General features: G+C 39.6%; 1 protein-coding gene across 1 annotated transcript; it reads left to right on the top strand.

Moving 5' to 3' along the window:
* Nucleotides 1-13,660: 13,660 nt before the first annotated feature.
* On the top strand, nucleotides 13,661-16,817 carry LOC309959490 (UDP-N-acetylglucosamine--peptide N-acetylglucosaminyltransferase 110 kDa subunit-like; the record flags this gene model as incomplete). The annotated part of the gene is made up of 1 exon (XM_082835800.1): nucleotides 13,661-16,817. The coding sequence occupies one exon, from the start codon at nucleotides 13,661-13,663 to the stop codon at nucleotides 16,799-16,801; it is 3,141 nt and encodes a 1,046-aa protein (XP_082691926.1). The 3' UTR covers nucleotides 16,802-16,817.
* Nucleotides 16,818-25,507: the final 8,690 nt, after the last annotated feature.

Consider the following 25,507-nt stretch of genomic DNA (forward strand, 5'->3'; position numbering starts at 1 on the left):
TGGGCTCTAATCCAATGACTGGTGTCCTTATAAAAAGAAAATATTAGGACACAGACATGCACAGAGAGAAGACCATGTGAAGACAAAAGGAAAACATGGCATCTACAAACCAAGAAGAGATACTTGAGAAGAAATCAATCCTGCTGACATCTTATGTCAGATTTCTAGCCTCTAGACCTGTGAGTGAGTAAATTTCTGTTGTTTAACCTCCTCAGTCTCTGGTACTTTGTCATGGCAGCTCTAGGAAACTAATACAACTTTTTATGGCCTCCTTGTCTCAAGTTGAAAGTTCAATATTTGGCATCATAGCTAGGAAACAAAAATATCATCTACATTCCTTGTTGTAGTCTTTCTTCCCCATTCTCATTGCTAGTAATTTCCATATTTGGGTCTGTTTTCTGTGCCTTGTAAACAGAGCGTTACGCTCATTTCTGGTCTTACTGCTAATATACAGTAAATGTGCAGATACTGAATAGATTTTGGAGAAGTGCAGCATATAGTTGGCACATGTGTGTATGTGTGTGTATTCATATAATTTATACTTTTTCTCTATTTTCTTCCTTTGGTGAGCTAAGATTCTCTGCTTTTGTGACTAGTACTCCTGAATACTAATCCCTGAATTTAATTCACCAAAAATTGCCAAAAATAATAATAATATGGGGAAAGAGAGAGTGATAGAGGGAGAAGAACAAACAATCAGGCAAGGGCAGTACTGTGAATTATTAGGGTCTTATTAATAAGATTATATTAGTCTAGAGGAAATGACCGTAAATATCATCAGTGAGCCCAGTTGGTCTTTACTGACTGCTAGACACATCCCTGAGTTCTGTTCTTAGTCTCCAACTGTGTGATTACTACTGTCTGGAAGTATTATTTGAACAACTAAAGTCACTTAATGGAAAACGAATATGTCTTTAGAGAATCAACAGTAATTTTTCTATCTGATTACAAAGGAATGTTGACTGTCTGGAAACCTCAGTCATATTTGTAAGCAGGAAAGCATTGGCTATTAAAAGTGGATGATGTAAAGAGATGAGCAGAAACTTTGGCGATAGGTATACCTGGATTTAATTCTCACTCCTACCGCTTGGCAGCTGGATAACATTAGGCAAGTTTCATACCTCCCTGAAATTCACTTAATTCAGTCTGTAAAATGGCATAATAACTTATTATAGCATCCTTTTAGGAATTTTAAATCAGTTATTGAAATAAAAGTACACAATATATAGACAAGTATGGATTCCTCAATAGGTGTTTGACCTTTCATTTCTCCAGTATCCCACCCGCATCAAATAAAGAAAAATACTTTTTAAACTTTACGAATATTTCATTGTTCTAAAGTTAAAGCCATTAAAAATAGAAATAATCAAATGGCCTACTATCATACCATTAGAAGAAAAAAAAGTGTTCATGAGAGTTCCAGATTAGAATACAAATTTTCCTTAGGCACCTGTTGATGTATGCTATTCTGCTCTTTACAATAAATAATTAAATTTAAAACACTTAATTCCTCACTTTTAAGACCTTATTAGTTTACAAATTACATATTGACCTATGCTAAATTTTATACCGACCCATGCTAATGAATTCAATACAGAAAACAAAAAACACTGCACTCAAGCAAACTACATATATATATAGATATAGATATAGATATATATATAGATATATATATATATTACCTAAATGCATTTATATCCTACCATATCTCATAAAGCATTGTGGTAACTCACCGGAATACAGACAATCAAATATAATGGCAAAAGCACTTAATATAAACAGGGCCAAGGAAACATAGAAGATGAAGAAAAGATGAGGGAAATGTGAACAGGAGGAAGTGTAGTTAATCGAGTTGTATGTTTTGACCTTAAGATTCTCTGTGTGGGGACTTCCCTGGTGGCACAGTGGTTGGGAATCCTCCTGCCAGTGCAGGGGACATGGGTTCGGGCCCTGGTCTGGGAAGATCCCACATGCCGCGGAGCAACTAAGCCCGTGCGCCACAACTTCTGAGCCTGTGCTCTAGGGCCACTGAGCCACAACTACTGAAGCCCACGTGCCACAACTACTGAAACCCTAGCGCCTAGAGCCCGTGCTCCGCAACGAGAGAAGCCACAGCAATGAGGAGCCTGCACACCACAATGTAGAGTAGCCCCCACTTGCCCCAACTAGAGAAAGCCCATGTGCAGCAACAAAGACCCAACACAGCCAAAAATAAATAAATTTATTAAAAAAAAGATTCTCTGTGGATAAAACAACATGTAAATAATTGGTTACAAAGCCATGTTATTTGAAGGTGCCAGACTGCACATTAACAGTCTGACACAAAGGGACAGCACAGGAAAACTATTCAAAGATAAAGATTTTTAAATCTTTGCAGTTTGAAACCTTTTAGAGCAAGTATAATGAGCTCGACACACATTTCAACACTCCACGTGTTAATCACATTTTCAAAGCATGTCTCAAAGTCATTGGAAATAGTTGCTGTCTCTGTCTCTGATATGTAAAACAGACCTGTGATGTGTAAAACTCAGGAGGTATTGATATCCACTTTTTGGCATCTGAACAGGAAACAAAGTTGTTTCGCAGTGATAATAAAGAATGAAGTAAATGCACCAGTCAAATAAAAGACAAAGTACTGAGGGAATGTATTAACAAAACGAATCCAACTAAATTCTGGTTACCTGGGGCCTACGATTGTACACACTGCATGGAAATACCCCAGCCTAAATACTGGCATAGGAGGAAGGGTACTGCTAAGCCCATCACAGTATAATCCTTTTAAATGTCCCTTTCAAGGTTGTCTCCACTCAACACTGAGTATAGGAAAACTTCCCATCAGGCAGAAACACTGGCTGTGCAATGATTGACCAAGAAATTAACACACTAATGAATAAATGATGCTAATTTATTTCTATCCCTGACAACGGGAAACAGCACACACTCTGTGTCAATGGTATGTCCTCTTTCCCACTTTTCTAAATGGTCAAGTATGTTTTTCCCTTCATTGCTTTATATCATGTGTGGCAGGCATGATGGGAAATGGCTACCAATGGTTCTGTTATTGATTTCTACCTTCATTTCACTGTGGCTAAAGAAGATACTTTGTATGATTTCAGTTTCTTAACAATGTATTGGTACTTGTATTGTGGCGTAACATATGGTCTTTCCTGGAGAATGTTCCATGTGTACTTGAGAAAAATGTGTATTCTGCTGTTGTTGAGTGGAGTGATCTATATATGGCTGTTAGGTTTAGTTGGTTAAATGTGTTATTCAGTCCCCCTACCTCTCTACTGATCTACTGTCTAGATGTGTTATCCATTATTGAAAGCAAGGTATTGATCTCGAACTATTATTTTAGAAGTATCTATTTCTTCCTTCAATTCTGTCAATGTCTGCTTCACATATTTGGGGGATGTTTGGTACATATATGTTTATAGTTGTTATATCTTCTTGATAGATTGAACTTGTTATCAACATATAGTGGCCTCCTTTTCCTCTTGTGATAGTTTTTGATTTAAAGTTTATTTTGTGTGATATTAACATAGCCATCCCAGATCTATCTACCTTCCTTCCTTCCTTCCTTCCTTTCTTCCTTCCTTCCTTCCTTCTTCTTTCTCTCTCTTTATTTCTTTTTGTTACTATTTGCATGGGATATTTTATTCTGTGCTTTAACTTTCAACCAACTTGTGTCTCTTGAAATCAAGTGAGTTTTTTGCGGACAGCATATACTTGGATTATGGATGTTTTTAAGGTCCATTCTGCCAATATTTATCTTTTTATTGGAGAGCTTAATCCACTTTTTCAAAAATTACTGATGAGGAAGAACTTAATTCTCTCTGTTTCCTGGCTGTTTTCTGTATGTCTTATGCATTTTTTGCCCCTCATTTACTCCATTACTGACTTCTTCTGTGCTTAGCCGATTTTGTTGTAGTGAACTCTTGATTCCTTTTTCATTTCTTTTTGCATATAGTCTATTGATATTTTCTTTGTGGTTATCAAGAAGATTACATTTACCCTTCTAAAGTTCAACCAATATCCTTTGAATTGGAACCAACTTCAATAGCACACAGAAACTCTGTTCCTCTACAGTTCCATTCCTCCTCCTTACATTATTGTTGTCACAAATTACACCTTTATACTTTGTGAGCCCAATAACATGGATTTATGATTATTTTATGCATTTGTTTTTTCAATCATGTAAGAAATGAAAACTAGCGTTACAAGCCAGTAGCACAATACTGGCTTTAGTATCTGCCCATGGAGATTTCTATTTCTTTATACACCTTCGAGTTGCTGTCTAGTGTCCTCTCATTTCAAGCTGAAGGTTCAATTTAGCATTTTTCATAGGGCAGTGTTAGGAAGTTGTAAAACAAACGCCCTCAGCCTTTGTTCATCTGGGAATGTGTTAACTTCTCCCTAAGTTTTGAAACCATTTTGGGCAAATATAGAATTCTTGGTGGACAATTTTTTTCCTTCAGCACTTTAAATATATATGTCTGGCCTCTTGCTTCCGTGGTTTCAGATAGGAAATTAGCTATGAATCTTTTTGAGGATCCCTGCTTTGTAACAAATTTGTTTTTTCTTTCTCCTTTGGGAGTAGAGATTCTTTCTCTGTCTTTTGGCATCTGAGAGTTTGATTATATTGTTTCTTGTTGTGGCGTTCCTTGAGTTTCTCTTAGTCCTGAAATCAGGCAAAGATTTACAGCAACCAAACACATACTGAACCAGGGAAGAGGCAATTTGAAAATGGCAGGAAAGCTTTGTGGCATTTTTACTTGCCCTTGCCCCATCTACTGTTAGTGTAGTGGTGGTCTTAAAGTGGTGGGGTCTTAATGCAGTGATAGTCTTAAAGTAGCAGCAGACCATTCCTAGTATGGGACCCTCAATCCTGCTTCAGGAGGGAGCAGAAGAGACCATACTCTCGGATTATTATGTGTATCTGTTCTAACCTGTCTTGGAGTTACCTGAAGGACTGACACAAGATGCTTATCTCTGTCTTAGCTAACCTGGAACACAGTCTGGAAAAGCAGCGGTCATTGCTCAAAAAAAGTGCAAGGTGAACTGACAAAGCACAGATGGCTGGGGCAGAAGACTGTGCATTGAAATACAATAGACCACATAAGATGCAGGAGCAAAAGTTGGGGGAGATTCTTTGGGAACTTAGAACATACAAAAAGTACACATGTGTCCAGAGAAATTAAGAAAGCCACATGCATACTCAAGATCAGATGCATGTTCTGAAAACACCAGAGGAGTCTCTAAGCTTTTACCATGGGCTGAGCCCTGAACTCAGTGCAGGTCAGCTAAATGTTGAAGGAGTGATCCAGCAATCTGCACAATGGGGAGAGGTGTGTGGTTTTGAGTGTGCGTGTGGATGTGCTTGTGTATATTTGTTTTTGTTTGTCTTAGGTGCAGGGATTCAAGGACATCTCTGTCAAAACATTAGGTAAACATGAACTAAAGGAACAGAGACTTCAGTGCCTACATACGATAAGGAGTACACTCATTGCAAAACTAGTTTGGAAAGGTCCCCAAACAAACAGACTACTACAGCCTTCAACAATCCAAAGCCAAGAAAACCCTGGGAAAGTGGGAGAATCTGATTTCCATAGACACCACATTATAATATTTGAAAGCCAAATGTTCAACCAAAAAACTCACAAGGTATACAAAGACATGGAAAAGTATGGTCCATTTAAGAAAACAAATTAATTGATGAAACCATCCCTAAGGAAGCCCAGAATTTTCTCCATTGCATATTCTTGCCTCCTTTGTCATAGATTCATTGACATAAGTGCATGGGTTTCTTTCTGGGCTCTCTATTCTGTTCCAGTGATGGATGTTTTTGTGCCGGTACCATACTGTTTTGATTACTGTAGGTTTGCAGCACAGTCTGAAGCCAGGGAGCATGATTCCTCCAGTTGTGTTCTTCTTTCTCAAGACTGTTTTAGCTATTCAGGATCTTTTGCGTTTCCATACAAACTTTAAAATTATTTGTTCTAGGTCTGTGGAAAATGCCCTTAATATGTTGATACAGACTGCATTGAATCCGTAGATGTCCTTGGGTATGATGGTCATTTTAACAATATTAATTCTTCCAATCCGTGACCATGGTATATCTTTCCAGCTGTTTGTGTCATCTTTCATTTCTTTTACGCGTGTCATATAGTTTCCTGGGTACAGGTCTTTTACCTCCTTAGGCAGGTTTATTCTTATGTATTTTATTCTTTTTTATGCGATTGTAAATGGGATTGTTTCCTTAATTTCTCTTTCTGATAGTTCACTGTGAGTGTATAGAAATACAAAATTTATATATAGAAATCTAGTGTATCCTGAAAATTTACCAAGTTCATGTTTGAGCTCGAATAGTTTTTTGATGGTGTCTTTCAGATTTTCTATGTATCATGCCATCTGCCAACAGTGACAGTTTTACTTTTTCCTTTCCATTTTGGAGTCCTTTTATTTATTTATTTTTTCTTGTCTGATTGCTGTGGCTAGGATTTCCAAAACTCTGTTCAATAAAAGTGGTGAGAGTGGGCATCCTTGTCTTGTTCCTGATCTTACAGGAAATGCTTTCAGCTTTTCACCATTGAGTATGTTAGCTATGGGCTTGTCATATATGGCCTTTATTATGTTGAGGTATGTTCCCTGTATGCCCACTTTCTGGAGAGTTTTTACCATGAATGGATATTGAATTTTTTCAGAAGCTTTTTCTGCACCTATTGAGATGATTGTATGGTTTTTAGTCTTCAATTTGTTACTGTGATGATAAGAGACCTAAGATAGCTACAGAGGCTAAGTGACCTTTCCTTCCCTGAATGGGTAGGTATCCTTGTTCTGCCTTCTAACTGAGTTAGTATCTGAGTAAACAACTGCCAGGTGTCATTTAGTTCACAATACACTGCTGTGGCAATATAGAAATGAATTTGCCTAAGTCATTTGGCTTTTCTCAATTATAGTAAATGAATATACTGAATGAATACTTCAACGTAAGGAAATGTTCTTAAAAATATATTAATGTAGGCAACTTCAGTGGAGAACTGAAAACAAAACATTCAGGTAAAGGGCTGAAATAAAAGTACACTCAGTTGTATCCAGTTTCCTCTTGTAAATCTCTCTTTTTAATTTGAGTGGACAGTCACTTGAGAATATCTGACTTGGGGCTAAGGAAATCTAAGCCTTCTTGGCCACACTGTATTCTCTTATGTCATTTACTAAAGACACCAGGTGGGCTGCTGAAAAAAGAGTGGGAAAAATCAATCCCTCACATCCAAAGGGCGGCTCTTGAAAATATGTGTGTTGTTGTAGTTATTTTGCTCTTCTGGCCTCAGAAGTTCTAATCTTAACCTTAGCCCCTCATGGAGAGAGACTTTGTAAACGAATTCCCACATTACTCATTATGTGACCGTTGAAAAAGAGAAACCCAGCTCTTTCCCTGTGCTTTCAACCAGTTATCTTCTTCAAAAATCTGTTTGGATTGTTATACCTTAATCTTGCCTGGCAAGGGACTTATGGGAAGGTTCTTATTGTTTGAAAGTTTGGTGCCAGTATCTGCAAAGAAAGAAGAAAGATGTGTTTATGAAACATCCCAATAGTGAAGGTGTGTGAAAGCAACTTTTGAAAAAGTTAATTTGTCAGAGTTTAGCCGTATTATTACATTTTATTTTATTCATTGAAAATAAATAATTATCAATGAATCCTTTCTACATTTTCTAGTTTCCCAAAGTTCCCTGTATTCACATTCTAAGAGGAAAAATGGTATTTTAAGTCACTGCTCTCCACCTTATATTATTTATAATCACTCCTCGTGACCTCTTCCTTCCAAGAAATGTGATCCTGAGAAGTGTCCTTTGTTTGTCTTTGTGGAATAAGTGATGAGGATGCATCCTGGAGACCTGTGAGATGTTTAACTTGTGGCATAATGAAAGTAGGAGAGTTCTGGAAAGATCTGGAAAGGTGGCTGGTAGAGTGTGGCCAGATGTGGTGGGAGAAGAGAGACATACAGAGAGAGGGAGAGGAAATTTTCAGAAGGAGAAAATGAAACAAATAATTAAATAAGTTTTGTTGTGTGGTATGGGACGCAAGCCTTTCTCTCCCCCTTTCCTTCACAATGTCTTTGTTAAAGACTGTGTTTTTCATTAGTTTTACTAAGATAGGATTTGCCGTTTTGTTTGGATACTGAGAATGGACCCATGGAAACAGTTACATTTGGGTTATCTCTGACTGTCTTTAATGAAGAACATAAATATTGGCCACACTATCCATGCACATGCTATCACCATGTCTTTTTTGTTCTCTGTTCATATATCTAAGTCCTCTTCTTTCTTTAAGGTCAATCTCAAATCTCATCTGAAATGTACATTTATTGATAGATTCAACCCATAATGAACTGTCCCTTCTTTGTCCTCCTTAGGCTCTGATTATTTACAAAAACTCATTTTTGAACTTAGAAACTGTCCAATATGATATATTAGTTATTTCACAGCATATGTTATATCCTCAACACAATTATACGCTTTTGTGGGGCTGGGATCATACATTCTGTAATTTTTCTCAGTACTTACACTTACTTTGATAAAAAGCGCATTCATTCATCTAAACATCATTTATTGGGTGTTAATTAAATATCTCAACTCAGTAAATATTGTTTGAATGAATGCATGCATGAATGAGGGAGTATGCAATAGGTAGCCTAATGTACCGCCCAATGTGAGAAAACCAAAAACATAAACACAAAAGCAAGCCAAAAAGTGGACCAGGACTTTCTGTAAAATATCCTGCTTTTTGTTGGATGATGCCATGAAAATCAAGATGCTCCTGAAAGGTCTTAATAGCTGACCACGAATAGTAAACAATTGAAATTCTCTCAGGCTTCTTCAACCCTATCACTGGACACATTTATACCTCTCAGGAGTGGTATTAAAAGAAGAGATTAATAAAGCTTTTATAGATGAGTTGATAAATCTCTAAAGATTTAAGTCTTCATTGCCTGCTAGGTTTTCTCTATTTTGGGTTTCCAAAAGATTTCAATAAACCACAGGATAATTAAAAATTAGACATTATCTTTCTTACCTTGATGTTTTTTGATGGTAAACACCTTTTTATTGTCTCCATAGTGCTGCCTAGTTTCCACCAGTACAGTACTTAAGTGAATTTTGCTCTGGATATTGAATATTACTTAAATAACTAAAGTAACTTCCTCAGAATTATTATTCTATTCTGGTTAGGATACTATCTGCTCTGGTTTGTTAAAATTTCCCTTTAGAGTGGTTTTAATTTTGTTTCTGATAGGGTCCTAGGATTTATTGCCACACCCATCCTGCATCTGTTTTTCTTTGAATTACTCTCCTTGCAGTTTCTGATTCATACAGGGCCTTACAGGTTAGTGACAACCTGGCCATCACAACGCTGGGAAGGACAGGCCTACTTTTCAGAGGTGTTGATGTTTTCTGTACCTGAAGGTTTTCAAGAGATATCAATCTTCCTCACCACCGCCCTTGGCCCTCTTAATGGACTAAGCAGTTCCTCATGAAATTTCTGTAGGATATCTGTACCAACTTCTCAATATTGTTCCATCCTGAGTCTATAAATTCCTGGCCTCAAGGTAATGTTAGATTTCTAGCTCCAGCCCCTATTTACATAAGGCCTATACTAAGGAACGGAACCCACAGACATCAGTCCACTCTTCTTTCTCTGGATTTAATTTCTCTGTTACTTTCTGAAACATGCAGGTGTTCCTTTCTTTCTTTTAATCTCAGCTATGTGCTTTTAACCTTTTCAAAATTGACCCAGAATTTACATGTGTCTCCAGTAAGAGTACATTAAATTGAGCTTAGTCTGTTATTCTACTGGCATATTTGAGATCCAGATAATTTGCTACTTAACTGGATTCAATGACCTGTATATTTCAGGCATCTAACACTTACCATGTTCCAAATTTCCCTCCTTATACTTAGTAATTTTCTTGGGAATCTGGATGACATAAAATGGAATAAAGTTAGTGAGTGGCCCAGGAATGCCTGAAAGTTTGTTTGTCAGAGTGGCCAGGGAAAGTTAAGCAAGGAAGAAAAGCAAATGAAAAACAGAATCCCATTATTATGGCTAAGTTTACTCCCAGGATTCCATGCAGAGCTCTCTGTAGAGCTGGGTTGGGTTATAATTTATGCCAGAGCTCTACATGGGGCTGACACCATCTCATGCCAAGCTCTCAGTTCTGGGCTAACGTCATCTCTGGTCCACTCTGTGGAGTGGAAACTTTGGAGGAATGGCCAATGTGTTCCGTGGTGTAGGAAGAGGGAAATTATGAATGTGACTTTCTAAATTGTGGAGGAACTAACCACTGTAAATGTGCCTTGAACTATGTTGTTTAATTTGACCAGTCAGATCAATGACATTCCCCTTGAATGAAATGCTGCTACGTATATGAGCAGAAAAACAAAACTGGTATAAGGAATAGATAGCTAGTGGGAAGCTTCCGCATAGCACAGGGAGATCCGCTCGGTGCTTTGTGACCACCTAGAGGGGTGGGATAGGGAGGGTGGGAAGGAGGGAGATGCAAGAGGGAGGAGATATGGGGACATATGTATAACTGATTTACTTTGTTATAAAGCAGAAACTAACACACCATTGTAAAGCAATTATACTCCAATAAAGATGTTACCAAAAAAAACTGGTATAAGGAGATGGAGAGACTGGGAGTCTTATTTTCCCACCAATTAACTTTGCCTCTGACCATGACCTTCCCTTTGAGTCTCCTAGACCTTGGGGATGATCGCAGCCCCTTGGGTTGGGTGACGGCAACCCCATCTTCACTAGAACCTCTATAGTTAACTTTGATTTTTCCCACTCCGTCTATCCATCCCATGTGTGCAGTCAGACATTTGATCTTGGACTTTTCCTGACAAAATATGCTTGAATATAACCATTTCTTTTCACTCCCACTGCTACTGTTGTCACTGCCTTAACTAGGGCTTTATCTTTAAGTTCTTTATATAAATATATAAATATCTATATATAAATATACAAATAAAATATAATATTAATTCTGATGATTTTAAAGTCTTTTCTTGATAAAGACTTTTCCTGATAAAGATACACAATATCTTATATAAATATTTTTGTATTATCTGTTCTTTTCTTAGAAGTTTAGTCATATGATTCTATCTCTTGGTTTGTCTAGAACTTTTTGATTGAATGCTGGCTATTTTATTTGGCTTTTTTTGTTTTTCTCAGTGGAAACGTTGTTTTGCTTCAAAATATTTTATTCTACCTGGAAGTAGCAAATCTTCAAATTACAATTTTTTAAATGCTTTCAAATATCAATACTATAGGTGTCACAAAATCTAGAAAAATGACATTTAAAAATGAACTACTGCCAGATGTGTCTCTATAAAACTTTTCCCCCACTCTTTTAGCTATATATTCTTTAACTGCCTCCTCATACGACAGTTTATGTATTTTCGAAATCAAATTTTAAGAAATAAACTTTGTAGTTTTTAGACATAGATTTCTTGTACCATGGTTGATTAGAATTTGCTTCTAGTTATTAATAGTTTAGAAAAGTTTATTTCAGCTTCACAATTTATTATTGATAATGTCACATTAATTTTCATTGTTAACTTTGAGCAAACCTCTATGGATTACTTCCTCATAAGTATTTACTATTATAAATGCATTACTGATTTCAGTACTGCTATAGGTTTGTGCATTACAGGGATTCTGATAAAATACTCATTCATACCATTCCATTACACACATTGTTGATGGAGTATATTCATTCATTCATTCATTCATTCATTCATTCATTTATTTTTGGCTGTGTTGGGTCTTCGTTGCTGTGCGCAGGCTTTCTCTACTTGCAGGGACTGGGGGCTACTCTTCGTTGCGGTGCACAGGCTTCTCATTGCGGTGGCTTCTCTTGTTGCAGAGCACGGGCGCTAGGCACGGAGGCTTCAGTAGTTCTGGCTCGCAGGCTCAATAGTCGTGGCTCACGGGCTCTAGAGCACAGGTTCCGTAGTTGTGGCACACCGGCTTAGTTGCTCCGTGGAATGTGGGATCTTCCCGGACCAGGACTCGAACCCTTGTCCCCTGTATTGGCAGGTGACTTCTTAACCACGGCGCCATCAGGGAAGCCCCTGGAGTATATTCTTGACAGAAGAAAATTTCCGTTTTGACTAAGCATTGATGAGAACTGAATCTTTGACTTATCTTTCACATGCCTGATGATTGAAATAATTTTCCACAGATTAGCTTCTGGTTTTGTACTTTTCAGTTCTTTTTTTCTTCTTCAAACGCACATGCTTTGAGAGCTGTGAAGTGCAAGACACGGCTATATTGTAAGGTGGGTTTTGTCCTTATGCTTCTGTGTCTTGTGCTAGGTTAAGTCAGTAGAGCAGTCAGTATGAGTACTGGAAGTTATTCCTGTAATGCGATAGTATATAGTCAATTACATATGGCGGTGTCTGAAAATCACATAATAGCCTCACTTAAAACATCTCCTTAGGGCTTCCCTGGTGGCGCAGTGGTTGAGAGTCCACCTGCCGACGCAGGGGACACAGGTTCGTGTCCCAGTCCGGGAAGATCCCACATGCCGCAGAGCGGCTAGGCCCGTGAGCCATGGCCGCTGAGCCTGTGCATCCAGAGCCTGTGCTCCACAACGGGAGAGGCCACAACAATGAGAGGCCCGCGTACCACAGAAAAAAGAAAATCTCCTTAGCCAGATTTCAAAAAAGCCTGTGGCCATTCCAATATGATCCAACATAGCGGAATATGATAGAAGGAAAATTGGCAAAGAAAGAGACGCTGGTCTTACCTGATGGAAATTAAAATATCTCACTTTTGACAATTTTGCAAAAACTTATAATTCCATGAACTAATTTCTAGGGTTCTTCATAGGACCTAAAAAGGAACCCATAGAGTTGTGGAACAACAATAGAAGCTGCTGTGATGAGAAGCCCAGGCACTGCAACAAAGAGTAGCCCCCACTCGCCACAACTAGAGAAAGTCTGCACGCAGCATTGAAGACCCAACGCAGCCAAAATAAAAATAAATAAATAAAGATAAATAAATTTAATTTTAAAAAAGTAATACTCAGGTTTGAGGCATGAGAGGTATGATGAGGAGAAATTAGCTAATCCTTTCAGAACTTTTAAAATATCAAACTCAGTCTCTAAGATTTTAGCATTATATACAACATTGGTTACTTATTAGTGGTTTGGGAAGGCCAATTTAAAATTTTCTGATCTTACTGTATTGAAATTCACGGCCCTAATGTTTTCCACATTGATTATATGAATGATGAAGTAAAGTCAATCATGTATTTCCTTTCCAACTGGACAGAAAACAAAATTTTAAAAAGTGTTTGGACTACTGACTTCTGATTTCTTCTAAGGCAAGTGTATAGGTAATTTTTATTCCCTGATGAGGAGAAAAATGGTGGAAGAGGGCAGGGTTAGGAATTAAGATTTCAAGAGCGTGAGAGGTAGATGGCCAACCAGAGTTCCTAAGGTTCGGTGCCTGTAACTGTTGCCGCCGCTTAAGCCTGCCAAAGCAGTGGTACGGCTGCTGCCCTCGTATTTGCTACCTCTAGAAACATTCTTGCCAGTACTGGCGGCAGCGGGACTCAATTACCCCCTTTTATCACTCTCTGCAGACCCTCCAGATGACGTCTTCTGTGGGCAACGTGGCCGACAGCACAGAACCAACGAAACGTATGCTTTCCTTCCAAGGGTTAGCTGAGTTGGTACATCGAGAGTATCAGGCAGGAGATTTTGAGGCAGCTGAGAGACACTGCATGCAGCTGTGGAGACAAGAGCCAGACAATACTGGAGTACTTTTATTACTTTCATCTCTACACTTCCAGTGTCGAAGGCTGGACAGATCTGCCCACTTTAGTACTCTGGCAATTAAACAGAACCCTCTTCTGGCAGAAGCCTATTCGAATTTGGGGAATGTGTACAAGGAAAGAGGGCAGTTGCAGGAAGCAATTGAGCATTACCGGCATGCATTGCATCTCAAACCAGATTTCATCGATGGTTATATTAACCTGGCAGCCGCTTTGGTAGCAGCAGGCGACATGGAAGGGGCAGTACAAGCTTACGTCTCTGCTCTTCAGTGCAATCCTGATTTGTACTGTGTTCGCAGTGACCTGGGGAACCTGCTCAAAGCCCTGGGTCGCTTGGAAGGAGCCAAGGCATGTTATTTGAAAGCAATGGAGACGCAACCGAACTTTGCAGTAGCTTGGAGTAATCTTGGCTGTGTTTTCAATGCACAAGGGGAGATTTGGCTTGCAATTCATCACTTTGAAAAGGCTGTCACGCTTGACCCCAATTTTCTGGATGCTTATATCAATTTAGGAAATGTCTTGAAAGAGGCACGGATTTTTGACAGAGCTGTGGCAGCTTACCTTTGTGCCCTAAGCTTGAGCCCAAATCATGCAGTGGTACATGCCAACCTGGCTTGTGTATACTATGAGCAAGGCCTGATAGATCTGGCAATAGACACCTACAGGCGAGCTATTGAGTTGCAACCACATTTCCCTGATGCTTACTGCAACCTAGCCAACGCTCTGGAAGAGAAGGGCAGTGTTGCCGAAGCAGAAGATTGTTATAATACAGCTCTGCGGCTGTGTCCCATCCATGCAGACTCTCTGAATAACCTAGCCAATATCAAAGGAGACCAGGGAAACATTGAAGAGGCAGTTCGCTTGTATTGTAAAGCATTAGAAGTCTTCCCAGAGTTTGCTGTTGCCCATTCAAATTTAGCAAGTGTATTGCAGCAGCAGGGAAAACTGCAGGAAGCTCTGATGCATTATAAGGAGGCTGTTCGAATCAGTCCTACTTTTGCTGATGCCTACTGTAACATGGGAAACACTCTAAAGGAGATGCAGGATGTTCAGGGAGCCTTGCAGTGTTATACTCGTGCCATTCAGATTAACCCTGCACTTGCGGATGCCCACAGCAATCTGGCTTCCATTCACAAGTATTCAGGGAATATTCCAGAAGCAATTGCTTCTTATCGCACTGCTCTGAAGCTTGAACCTGATTTTCCTGACGCTTATTGTGATTTGGCTCATTGCCTGCAGATTGTCTGTGATTGGACAGACTATGATGAGCGAATGAAGAAGTTGGTCAGCATTGTGGCTGACCAGCTGGAGAAGAATAGGTTGCCTTCTGTGCAGCCTCATCATAGTATGCTCTATCCTCTTTCTCATGGCTTCAGGAAGGCTATTGCTGAGAGCCATGGGAACCTCTGCTTGGATGAGATCGGTGTCCTTCATAAACCACCGTACGAACATCCAAAAGACTTGAAGCTCAGTGATGGTCGACTGCGTGTAGGATACGTGAGTTCTGACTTTGGGAATCATCCTACTTCTCATCTTATGCAGTCTATTCCAGGCATGCACAATCCTGATAAATTTGAGGTATTCTGTTATGCCCTGAGCCCAGATGATGGCACAAACTTCCGAGCGAAGGTGATGGCAGAAGCCCATCATTTCATTGATCTTTCTCAGATTCCATGCAATGGGAAAGCAGCTGATCGCATCCATCAAGATGGTATACACATCCTTGTAAATATGAATGGTTATACCAGGGGTGCTCGAAATGAACTCTTTGCTCTCAGGCCAGCTCCTATTCAGGCAATGTGGCTGGGCTACCCTGGGACCAGTGGCGTGCTTTTCATGGATTATATCATCACTGATCAGGAAACTTCACCTGCTGAAGTTGCTGAGCAGTATTCTGAGAAACTGGCTTATATGCCCCATACTTTCTTTATTGGTGATCATGCTAATATGTTCCCTCACCTGAAGAAGAAGGCAGTCATCGATTTTCAGTCCAATGGGCACATTTATGACAATCGGATTGTGCTGAATGGCATCGACCTCAAAGCATTTCTTGATAGTCTCCCAGATGTGCAGATTGTCAAGATGAAATGTCCTGATGGAGGAGACAACGCAGACAGCAGTAATACGGCTCTTAATATGCCTGTCATTCCTATGAATACTATTGCAGAGGCAGTTATTGAAATGATTAACAGAGGACAAATTCAGATAACAGTTAATGGATTCAGTCTTAGCAATGGACTGGCAACTACCCAGATCAACATTAAGGCTGCCACTGGAGAGGAGGTTCCCCGTACCATTATTGTAACCACACGTTCTCAGTACGGGTTACCGGAAGATGCCATTGTGTACTGTAACTTTAATCAGTTATATAAAATTGACCCATCTACTTTGCAGATGTGGGCAAATATTCTGAAGCGTGTTCCCAATAGTGTACTGTGGCTGTTGCGTTTTCCAGCAGTAGGAGAACCTAATATTCAACAGTATGCACAAAATATGGGCCTTCCCCAGAACCGTATCATTTTTTCACCTGTTGCTCCTAAAGAGGAACATGTTCGGAGAGGCCAGCTGGCTGATGTCTGCTTGGACACTCCACTCTGTAATGGACACACCACAGGGATGGATGTCCTTTGGTCAGGGACACCCATGGTGACTATGCCAGGAGAGACTCTTGCTTCCCGAGTTGCAGCTTCCCAGCTCACTTGTTTAGGCTGTCGTGAGCTTATTGCTAAAAATAGACAAGAATATGAAGACATAGCTGTGAAACTGGGAACTGATCTAGAATACCTGAAGAAACTTCGTGGCAAAGTCTGGAAGCAGAGAACATCTAGCCCTCTGTTCAACACCAAACAATACACGATGGACCTAGAGCGGCTCTATCTACAGATGTGGGAGCATTACGCAGCTGGCAACAAACCTGATCACATGATTAAGCCTGTTGAAGTCACTGAGTCGGCCTAAATAATGACTGTGTGCACAGGAGAATTACCCTGTACCTGAGCCTCAACCTTCTGGGGGAAAGGGAACTACTTTTTCCTTATCTGTACAATACCATGCTGCAGATGGGTGACAGACAATGATAAGAAATAGCACAGCCAGACTTGCTTCCTGCATGATCATGATCATGATAGGGAGAGACACAAGAGATGGGAAACTGCTGTTCCACAAGGAGTCTCCATAGAATTTTGCAGCAGCCAGGTGTCTGGAAGGTCTGGAAGGTAAGTCTGGAAGGTCTGATCTCCCTTGGTCTTCCATAGGATGGATGGTTAGTGTGGAAGGGAGATAGAGATTGCCCAGCCGTTTTGTGATTATCATGGATTGATTGAGTCTTCTGAATTAATATTTTTCTTTATATTTTGGGTATTGGAGCTTTTAAAAATGTTTGGTTTCAGGTATTTTTATTCATGTGAAGTGTGTATGATTCTCTTGAGATAAGCTTTTAAGCTAAAATATTCCTTGTTTTAGTTTCTGAACTCTACAGATAAATGGGGACTTTGCTGGTATAGTCTTTTTATAGGTTGTGTAAACCACTTGAGCTTATATCAGTCATTTTAGTGTCTGACATAATGTTCGGAACTATCAGTGCTTTGTTGGTTTATAGATGATGGCTTAAATTATTTTCCTGGTCCGTTTCCTTCTTCCCTTCCCCCCACTTTAAAAATTCTCCTGTAACTTGGCTAACAAAAAACCAAGTCTGATTCAAAACCTCCCAGAGTGTTTCTCTTAACCGCGTCATCTGGTGCCGAATGAAGATTCTTAGGAGTGATTATTAATTCTGAAGGGCACAGTTGTGGTACTGTCACTGATGATAATAATAATGGATTTTTGGCCTAGAGTGTTGACCTATTTCACCAGTGTTTTACCGTTGACTGCCCCTCTATGCTGCTTCCAAAAGTGATAGTGTGTGTTAAGATTTTTACTTTCATTTCTAATGTATGTTTGTTTGTTTTAGTGAGTCCTGTTCTTCCTTTTTCTTTCAGCAGAAATGAAATCCCAGGTAAGTATAAGTATTCAAATATTTGATCAGTAAGTCACAGTTATCTCCAGTACATTAAATAACTTTCATCAAAAAACATGTTATAGGTAAAAAGCTCTGAAGGACCAGCTATGTATATGATAATTATGTTTCAGACCTTCTAGGGTATTATATATAATAACTTGTCTTCTGGACGTGGTCTTGAAGTCTTTATGGATTCAGTCTCAGTAGTAGCGAACTGCACTGCTACTTGGTTTGGAGTACAAATTAGACTTTAGCCCTCTTGGAGGTTGAGTTTTTGGTATTGAAAACCATAGGAATGAAATTATTGTATTTCAACAAAGGATCGAGGGCTTGAGGCTTAAACAAGGCAACATACGTGTGGGAAGCAGTCAGCCTTGAGGGCAGGTAAGGACATGCCAGGCATGCGGCCGCTGCTCGAAGGGACTGTCCCTACTTGTTCCCCTCCTTGTTCCATTCCATGGGAGATAAATCACCAGGGCCCAGAGATCAGAAAGAATGTAAAATGAGACAAGCAAAGCTGTCTCCCCCCTGCACATGCAGGTTATTTTTGATGCTTCTGGGTTTATGGGTTTCCTCCCAGGGAAGTTTATCTTGAGCCGAGACAGTCTGTAGATAATGTAAACCACCATCTGGCAACCTTCCGATTTCTAGTCTAGATAATCTGCAACTGTAGCATAATAAAATTTGCCTTGCAACCATCAGTTGTCTTGGTCCTTCTGACCCCACCCTTCGGTGCCTCTTCAGTTCCTTACCCCTTCCCTTCTGACCCTGGGGGTGAGATCCTCTTTCTCCGGCTGGTCCGCGGCAAGTGGCACTCGAACAGGGACCTGAAGCGTGAAGGCAGTTAAAAGAAAAAGAAAGTGCAGGTAAGAGAACCCTTATGCAAAATATGTGTGGCCACCAGTAAAAGTGAAACGAATAGAGGCATAAGGCAATAGTCAGAAGTAAAATAAGATGGGGCAAAAGGGCTCAAAGATGTATGAATTATTTGCTCAGGTTTTACTTTTGATGCTTAAAGCTCGGGGTAATAAAGTTTCTGAACTTTATTGTTGACTGAATTTTTACAGCATATCCATGGTGTATCTCCCTGGTTTCCTGATGGTGGCTCTGGTGACATAGAAATCTGGCAGAAAGTTGGAGAAGATTTAAAAAATTATTACGAGTCTCGAGGGCCTACTCATACTCCTGTTGTTACATATAGTTTGTGGAATCTGATAAAAATATGTTTAGATTCTTCTCATGATAGTGTTGATTTGAATGTAAAGTCAGAAAAACATAAGCCTCTGACAGAAGGAGAGACTGTATTATCAGCTACTGTGTCGCCGCTTCCTAAACCGAAAGAGCTAATTAATTTAAATATTTTAGATGAAGAGGAACATTTTGACTTAACAGATGAGGCTTGTAAACATAAAAGAGAGAAATGTCCTGAGGATGATTTTCTAGTGGCTGTGATAGATAAGTCAGTGAGAAAGCTGCAGGTTAATAAGGACTGTCTTCCTCAAAAATCTACATCTGTAAAAATGCTCAGTCCCTTGCAGCACGCTGTACAAGGAGCCATAAAACGAGGAGAAGATCCTATTTTCTGTTGTCCCGTCATAGAGAGACCTGATCCTAATAATCCTCAACAAGCTACTAGGGAGCATCAGGCTCTCCCTTTGAAAGTTTTGAAAGATTGAAAATCTGCCTGTGCTCAATATGGGCCCACTGCTCCTTTTACTGCTGCTATGGTTGACAGGAGAAGCTCTTCCCCCCGCTGATTGGAAGTCTATTGCACGAGCTTGTTTAAATGGTGGAGATTATTTAATATGGAAGTTTGATTTTTATGAACGGGCTGCTGAACAAGCAGAAAAGAATGCTGCCCATAATATTCCAGTTGATTATCATATGCTGATTGGGGAAGGACAATATCTTTCTTTACAAGATCAATTAACTTATCCCTTTGTTGCTTATCCTCAAATAAATCATTTGGCATTACAAGCCTGGAGGAAATGTCCTTCTACACACAAAACTGAGGACCTTTCAACAATTAGACGGGGACCTGATGAACCATACGCTGATTTTGTAGATAGGTTGTCACAGGCGGTGGGGAGACTCATTGCGGACGGACTCACTGGTACGATTGTAGTTAAGCAGCTTGCTTTTGAGAATGCTAATAAGGCATGTCAGGCTGCGATTCGACCTTGGAGAAAACGGGGAACATTGGAGGCTTATATTCGCCTTTGTGCAGGCATTGGGCCTACTTATATACAGGGTGCTGCTGTGGCTGCAGCATTAACTAACGTGGGGTTTAAAAACAATCAAAAGAAAACAAAGACTTGTTTTAAATGCGGAAAGGGCAGGTCCTTTTGCTAGAGAATGTAGATCTTTTAATTCTAACCCTAGTCCTTCCTTCCCTACTCAGAAACCTCCAGATGGTCAGAAAATCCCTGGTTTATGCCCTACATGCAATAGGGGGAAACATTGGGCACAAGATTGTTGCTCAGTGGCCCACAAGGATGGGCCACCACTGTCGGGGAACTCCTCCCGGGGCCTTCCCCGGCCCCAACAAATAATAAGGGCAATGTCTGTGTATCCTCCTCAAATTATCAATCAGACATTAACCAAAAACAGAAACATACAATATCCTCGCTCTCCAGAGCAACACCAGGAAGCGCAGGACTGGAGCTCAGTACCTCCGCCCGATATGTATTAACTCCTGAAATGGGTCCTCAGGCCCTCTCTACGGGCATCTGTGGACCTTTACCCAAGGGTTTGATGGGACTATTATTGGGAAGAAGTAGTGTCGCCATGAAAGGTTTAACTGTTATGCCAGGAGTCATAGATTCTGACTACGAAGGAGAAATAAAAGTCATGGCACAAACTATTAAAAATATAATAACTATTTCTCCTGGTGATAAAATTGCACAATTGCTACTTTTGCCCTTTGTACCTCATGGACAAATTTTACAACATCAAAAGAGAGAAACAAAGGCTTTTGGATCGTCTAATGCTGCCTACTGGATTCAGAAGATAGGGAAAGAACGTCCAGAAATGAAATGAACCATTAATGGAAAGGTTTTTTCAGGTTTGTTAGACACTGGAGCTGATGTCTCTGTTATGACGCAGGTACACTGGCCTAAACGTTGGCCCATTAGTCCTACTATTACAGAACTTCACGGAATAGGACAAAGTTCTTCTCCTATGCAAAGTAGTCAGTTTTTTTTAATGGCAAGATAGTGAGGGCCATTCAGGATATTTCCAGCCTCATGTTTTGCCTGGGCTGCCTTTAAACCTCTGGGGCCGAGATATATTAAAAGAAATGGGAGTATTACTTTATAGTCCAAACTCTCAAGTCTCTAATATGATGTTGTATCAAGGATTTCTTCCCACAAAAGGGCTGGGAACAAATCAACAAGGAACTGTCTGTCCTATTGATGTGAAAATAAAAAGTGATAGACAAGGTTTGGGTTTTTCTTAGGCGCCTTGGATTCTCCACTCACTGCTGATCCAATTACTTGGCTGACTGATGACCCTGTATGGGTGGACCAATGGCCCCTCACAAAGGAGAAATGAGAAGCTGCAGAACAATTAGTACTGGAACAATTAGGGCATTTAGAAATTTCCAGTAGTCCTTGGAATACTCCTATTTTTATTATCAAGAAAAAATCTGGAAAATATAGGTTATTACAGGATCTAAGAGCTGTTAATAAAACTATGCTAATAATGGGAGCTCTTCAACCAGGCCTACCCTCTCCAACAGCCATACCACACAATTATCATCTTTTAGTTATAGATTTAAAAGATTGTTTTTTCACTATTCCTTTGTTTCCTGAAGATAGAAAACATTTTGCTTTTAGCTTGCCTTCCTTAAATTTTAAGGAACCCATGAGGAGATTTCAATGGAAAGTATTGCCTCAGGGCATGGCAAATAGTCCTACATTATGCCAAAAATATGTGGCTCAGGCCTTGACTCCTGTGAGAAAAAGGTTTCCATCGTTATATCTCATACATTATATGGATGATATACTTTTAGCCACTGATAATATTTCTTTATTAGAGACTGCTTTTCAATTTTTACAACAGTCCTTACAATCATTTGGCTTGGTCATTGCCTCAAAAAAAATTCAAAGACAATCTCCATTTTTATATTTGGGAAAATATATTGATAACACTACTATTAGGCCTCAAAAACTGCAAATTCGAGTTGATAATTTAAAAACATTAAATGCTTTTCAAAAATTACTTGGAGATATTAATTGGCTAAGGCCTTCCTTAAAACTTACTACTGCTCAATTACAGCCTTTGTTTGATAATCTTAAAGGTGACTCAGATCCTTCTTCTTCACGCTCTATGACTCCAGAAGGATTTCAAGCTTTACAAATAGTCAGTAGATCTATCAGTTCTACACAATTAACTAGAATTCATACTCACCTTCCAATTTTCTTAATAATTTGTCCAACTCCTCATGTGCCTACTGCCGTCTTATGGCAAACTGTTGGAATTATTGAATAGATTCATATGAAATCTACACCCTCTAAAGTTATTAACCCTTATTATGAACTTATTAGTAATTTAATAATGCAAGGTAGAACTAGATGCTTACAACCTATAAGTATAGAACCTTCTCAAATTATTATCCCTTATTCAGTTAGTCAACAAAATTGACTTTTTCAACATAATAATGAATGGGGTCTTGCTCTTGCAGGATTTTCAGGTACCTTGGAACGCCATTACCCTGCTGATAAATTGATCCAATTCAGCAAACTTAACTCATATCTTTCCTTCTATAATTAGGCAACAGCCTGTTCCTCATGTACCTTTGGTTTTTACGGACGGTTCTTCTTCAGGAGTGGCTACTGTAATCACTGACCACGGAACAAACCTCGTTAAAGAAACTTCCTTGACTTCAGCTCAACGTGTTGAACTGTATGCTGTCATTATGTCTTTTAAACATTTGCCTTCTATATCTTTTAATTTGTTTTCTGATAGTAAATATCTTATTAGCTTGTGATTTCTTCTGGAGACCGAGAGCATAGGACATACTAATGACCCTGAATTATCATCCTCTTTTTGTTTGCTTCAACAGCTTATTCGTTCCCATGATGGTCCTGTTGCAGGTCTGTATATCCGTGCTCATTCTAACTTGCCTGGTCCATTGACTAAACTTAATGCGACTGCAGATGTTTTAACTCGATCTAAACGTGATCTTTATCCTGTACATTTTCCTCCCAAGAATAGAGTTGAAGTTACTCCTCCTCCTCAATCTCTTTTCCCTAAAGCAGGACAGGTCCCAATTTACCGTACTCCTCCTTTCCGTTCATCATGCTGTCAAGAATGGCTAATGTACTGCATTCATTATCTTCATACTCTTGATACTCATGGTCCATGTCCTGGACACCCTCATATTATGGTAAGTTATGATCAAACTGCTTCACAAGCAGCACAGCCGTTGCACGCTTTACACCGTCAGTCGGCGGCTACATTACACGCACAATTTTCCCTTACTGGTGAAGCCGCCCGACAAATTGTTAAGCAATGCCCACAATGCTTACCTCACCTTCCTGTTCCACATTATGTTGTTAATCCTCGTGGATTATTACCTAGACATTTATGGCAAATGGATGTTACTTGTATTCCGTCTTTTGGGAAATTACAGTTTGTTCATGTCACTATCGATACTTATTCTGGTTTCCTCTGTGCTACAGCACAGACCGGAGAAGCTACTAAACATGTTATCACTCATTTATTACACTGTTTTGCTTTCATGAACCTTCCCAAAATTATTAAAACAGATAATGGGCCCGCTGCTTTTGCAACATTTTGTAATTCATTACAAAATTACCCATATTACAGGCATTCCATATAACCCTCAAGGACAATGTATTATAGAACGTGCAAATAGATCTTTAAAGCTAACTACTGAAAAAATAAAAAGGGGGGAATTGTATAGAACAACACCACAGAACCTTATAAATCATGCTCTGTTTATTTTAAATGTTCTCACTGTTGACAAATTTGGCTGCTCTGCAGGGGGAAGGTTGGTGGCTGAGCCAAGATTGGCCTCTCAATCTCCGGAGGTCCTCTGGAAAGATCCGTCAACCAGCACTTGGCGTGGTCCTGATCCTGTGTTGATTTGGGGACGTGGTCACGTGTGTATCTTTCCCAGATCAGTGCCTGGACTTTGCTGGCTTCCTGAGCGCTTAGTCAAGCAAATAGATGGCTCGCCATAGCTCACCTAGTTCAGAAGATGAAGAAGCTCTGCACCTCTCCTGAAAATTTGACAGTGTTGATTCAGAAGAAGAAGAAGAAGAGGAGACCACTTGCCAGGACGACTCAAAGGAGTGCTGTTCCAACTTGGGGACAAATTAAACAACTGGTTTCATGAGCTCAAGAGTCAGTGAAACAACAGAATAATCCTGTTACACCTGTAACTTTATTTTTGGTTATGTTGGCAACCATTTCATGTGTTCCCTCTGTTAATGCAGCAACTTACTGGGCCTATGTACCTTATCCTCCACTATTACAACCCATATCTTGGTCTGAAGCAGAGTTTCCTGTATTTTACAATGATAAGTGTTTATGGGCCTCTTATTGGGAATATAAAACAAATCAATATGTCTGTAAATTATACTAACTGGTTTAGTACCCATCCTGTCTGTCTTAGCCCATTGAATCTGGAAACTGGATGTGTAAAGGCTATTAGTTATGAGCATACAGATGTTTATGAGGGAACGGATCAATCAATTAGTTTGTCAGGCTCTCCAGGCATCCTTCATTTTACAGGAACCAACATTACTCTTACATGCCCGGCTACCAGCCGACGAGAGGATCTTAAGGATACCATCATTTGGTATAAAATGGGCAAGCTATTAATATTAGAGGTCAAATCTCATACGCCTCACCACTTAGGGATTCCGCTATTACTATAGCCAAGGTTACAGGTGAAGATTCAGGAAATTATTTCTGTATGAAGTGTTTACTTGGAGGACAAGGGATACTTATAGCTGGACGTAAGGTTACTATGCTTAACAGAAAATCAAAAAATCAATTGCCTCCCCTTACGACCGTTAACTTTCCTGGATCCAATTTTGAACATTGCAATGCATCTTGGAATAATAACCAAATATGGTGTACTATAGATTATACCAAGGTGTCAATTCTTATCTCTTCTTTTCCCATCATAGATAGGTTTATCACATTTCAAAAGAACTGGGATATATGGAAACTAGCTCTAACTTATTCCAATACACCTGTTATAACTTGTGTTGCTCCTCCATATACACGTTTGTGTGGTTCTATTAACATTGGTAATTCTTCCAAAGGAGGATATAATATTAGCTGTGTTAATTGTATTTTTAGCAGTTGTATGTTCCCTTCTGCAGGAACGCAATCTGTGCTTATACTAAAGCAACCCATGTATGTTATGGTGCCTGTACATCTGAGAGAACCTTGGTATGAAGATACTGGAGTACAGGCATGGGTGGAAGTCTCTAAAGCCTTGCAGAGGAGACGCTTTCTTGGGTGGCTAATAGTAAGTTTACTTGCGTCGGCTGCTCTGTCTGCTACTGTGGCTACTGCCGGTCTTGCTCTTTCACAGAGTATTAATCATGCTCACTTTGCTAATCAGTTATCTCAACATACCAGTCTTGCTTTATCTTTACAAAGTCACATATATTTATGGATTAATA

Source organism: Leucopleurus acutus, assembly GCF_964270905.1.
Source record: "Leucopleurus acutus genome assembly, chromosome: 3".
Classification (NCBI taxonomy): domain Eukaryota; kingdom Metazoa; phylum Chordata; class Mammalia; order Artiodactyla; family Delphinidae; genus Leucopleurus; species Leucopleurus acutus.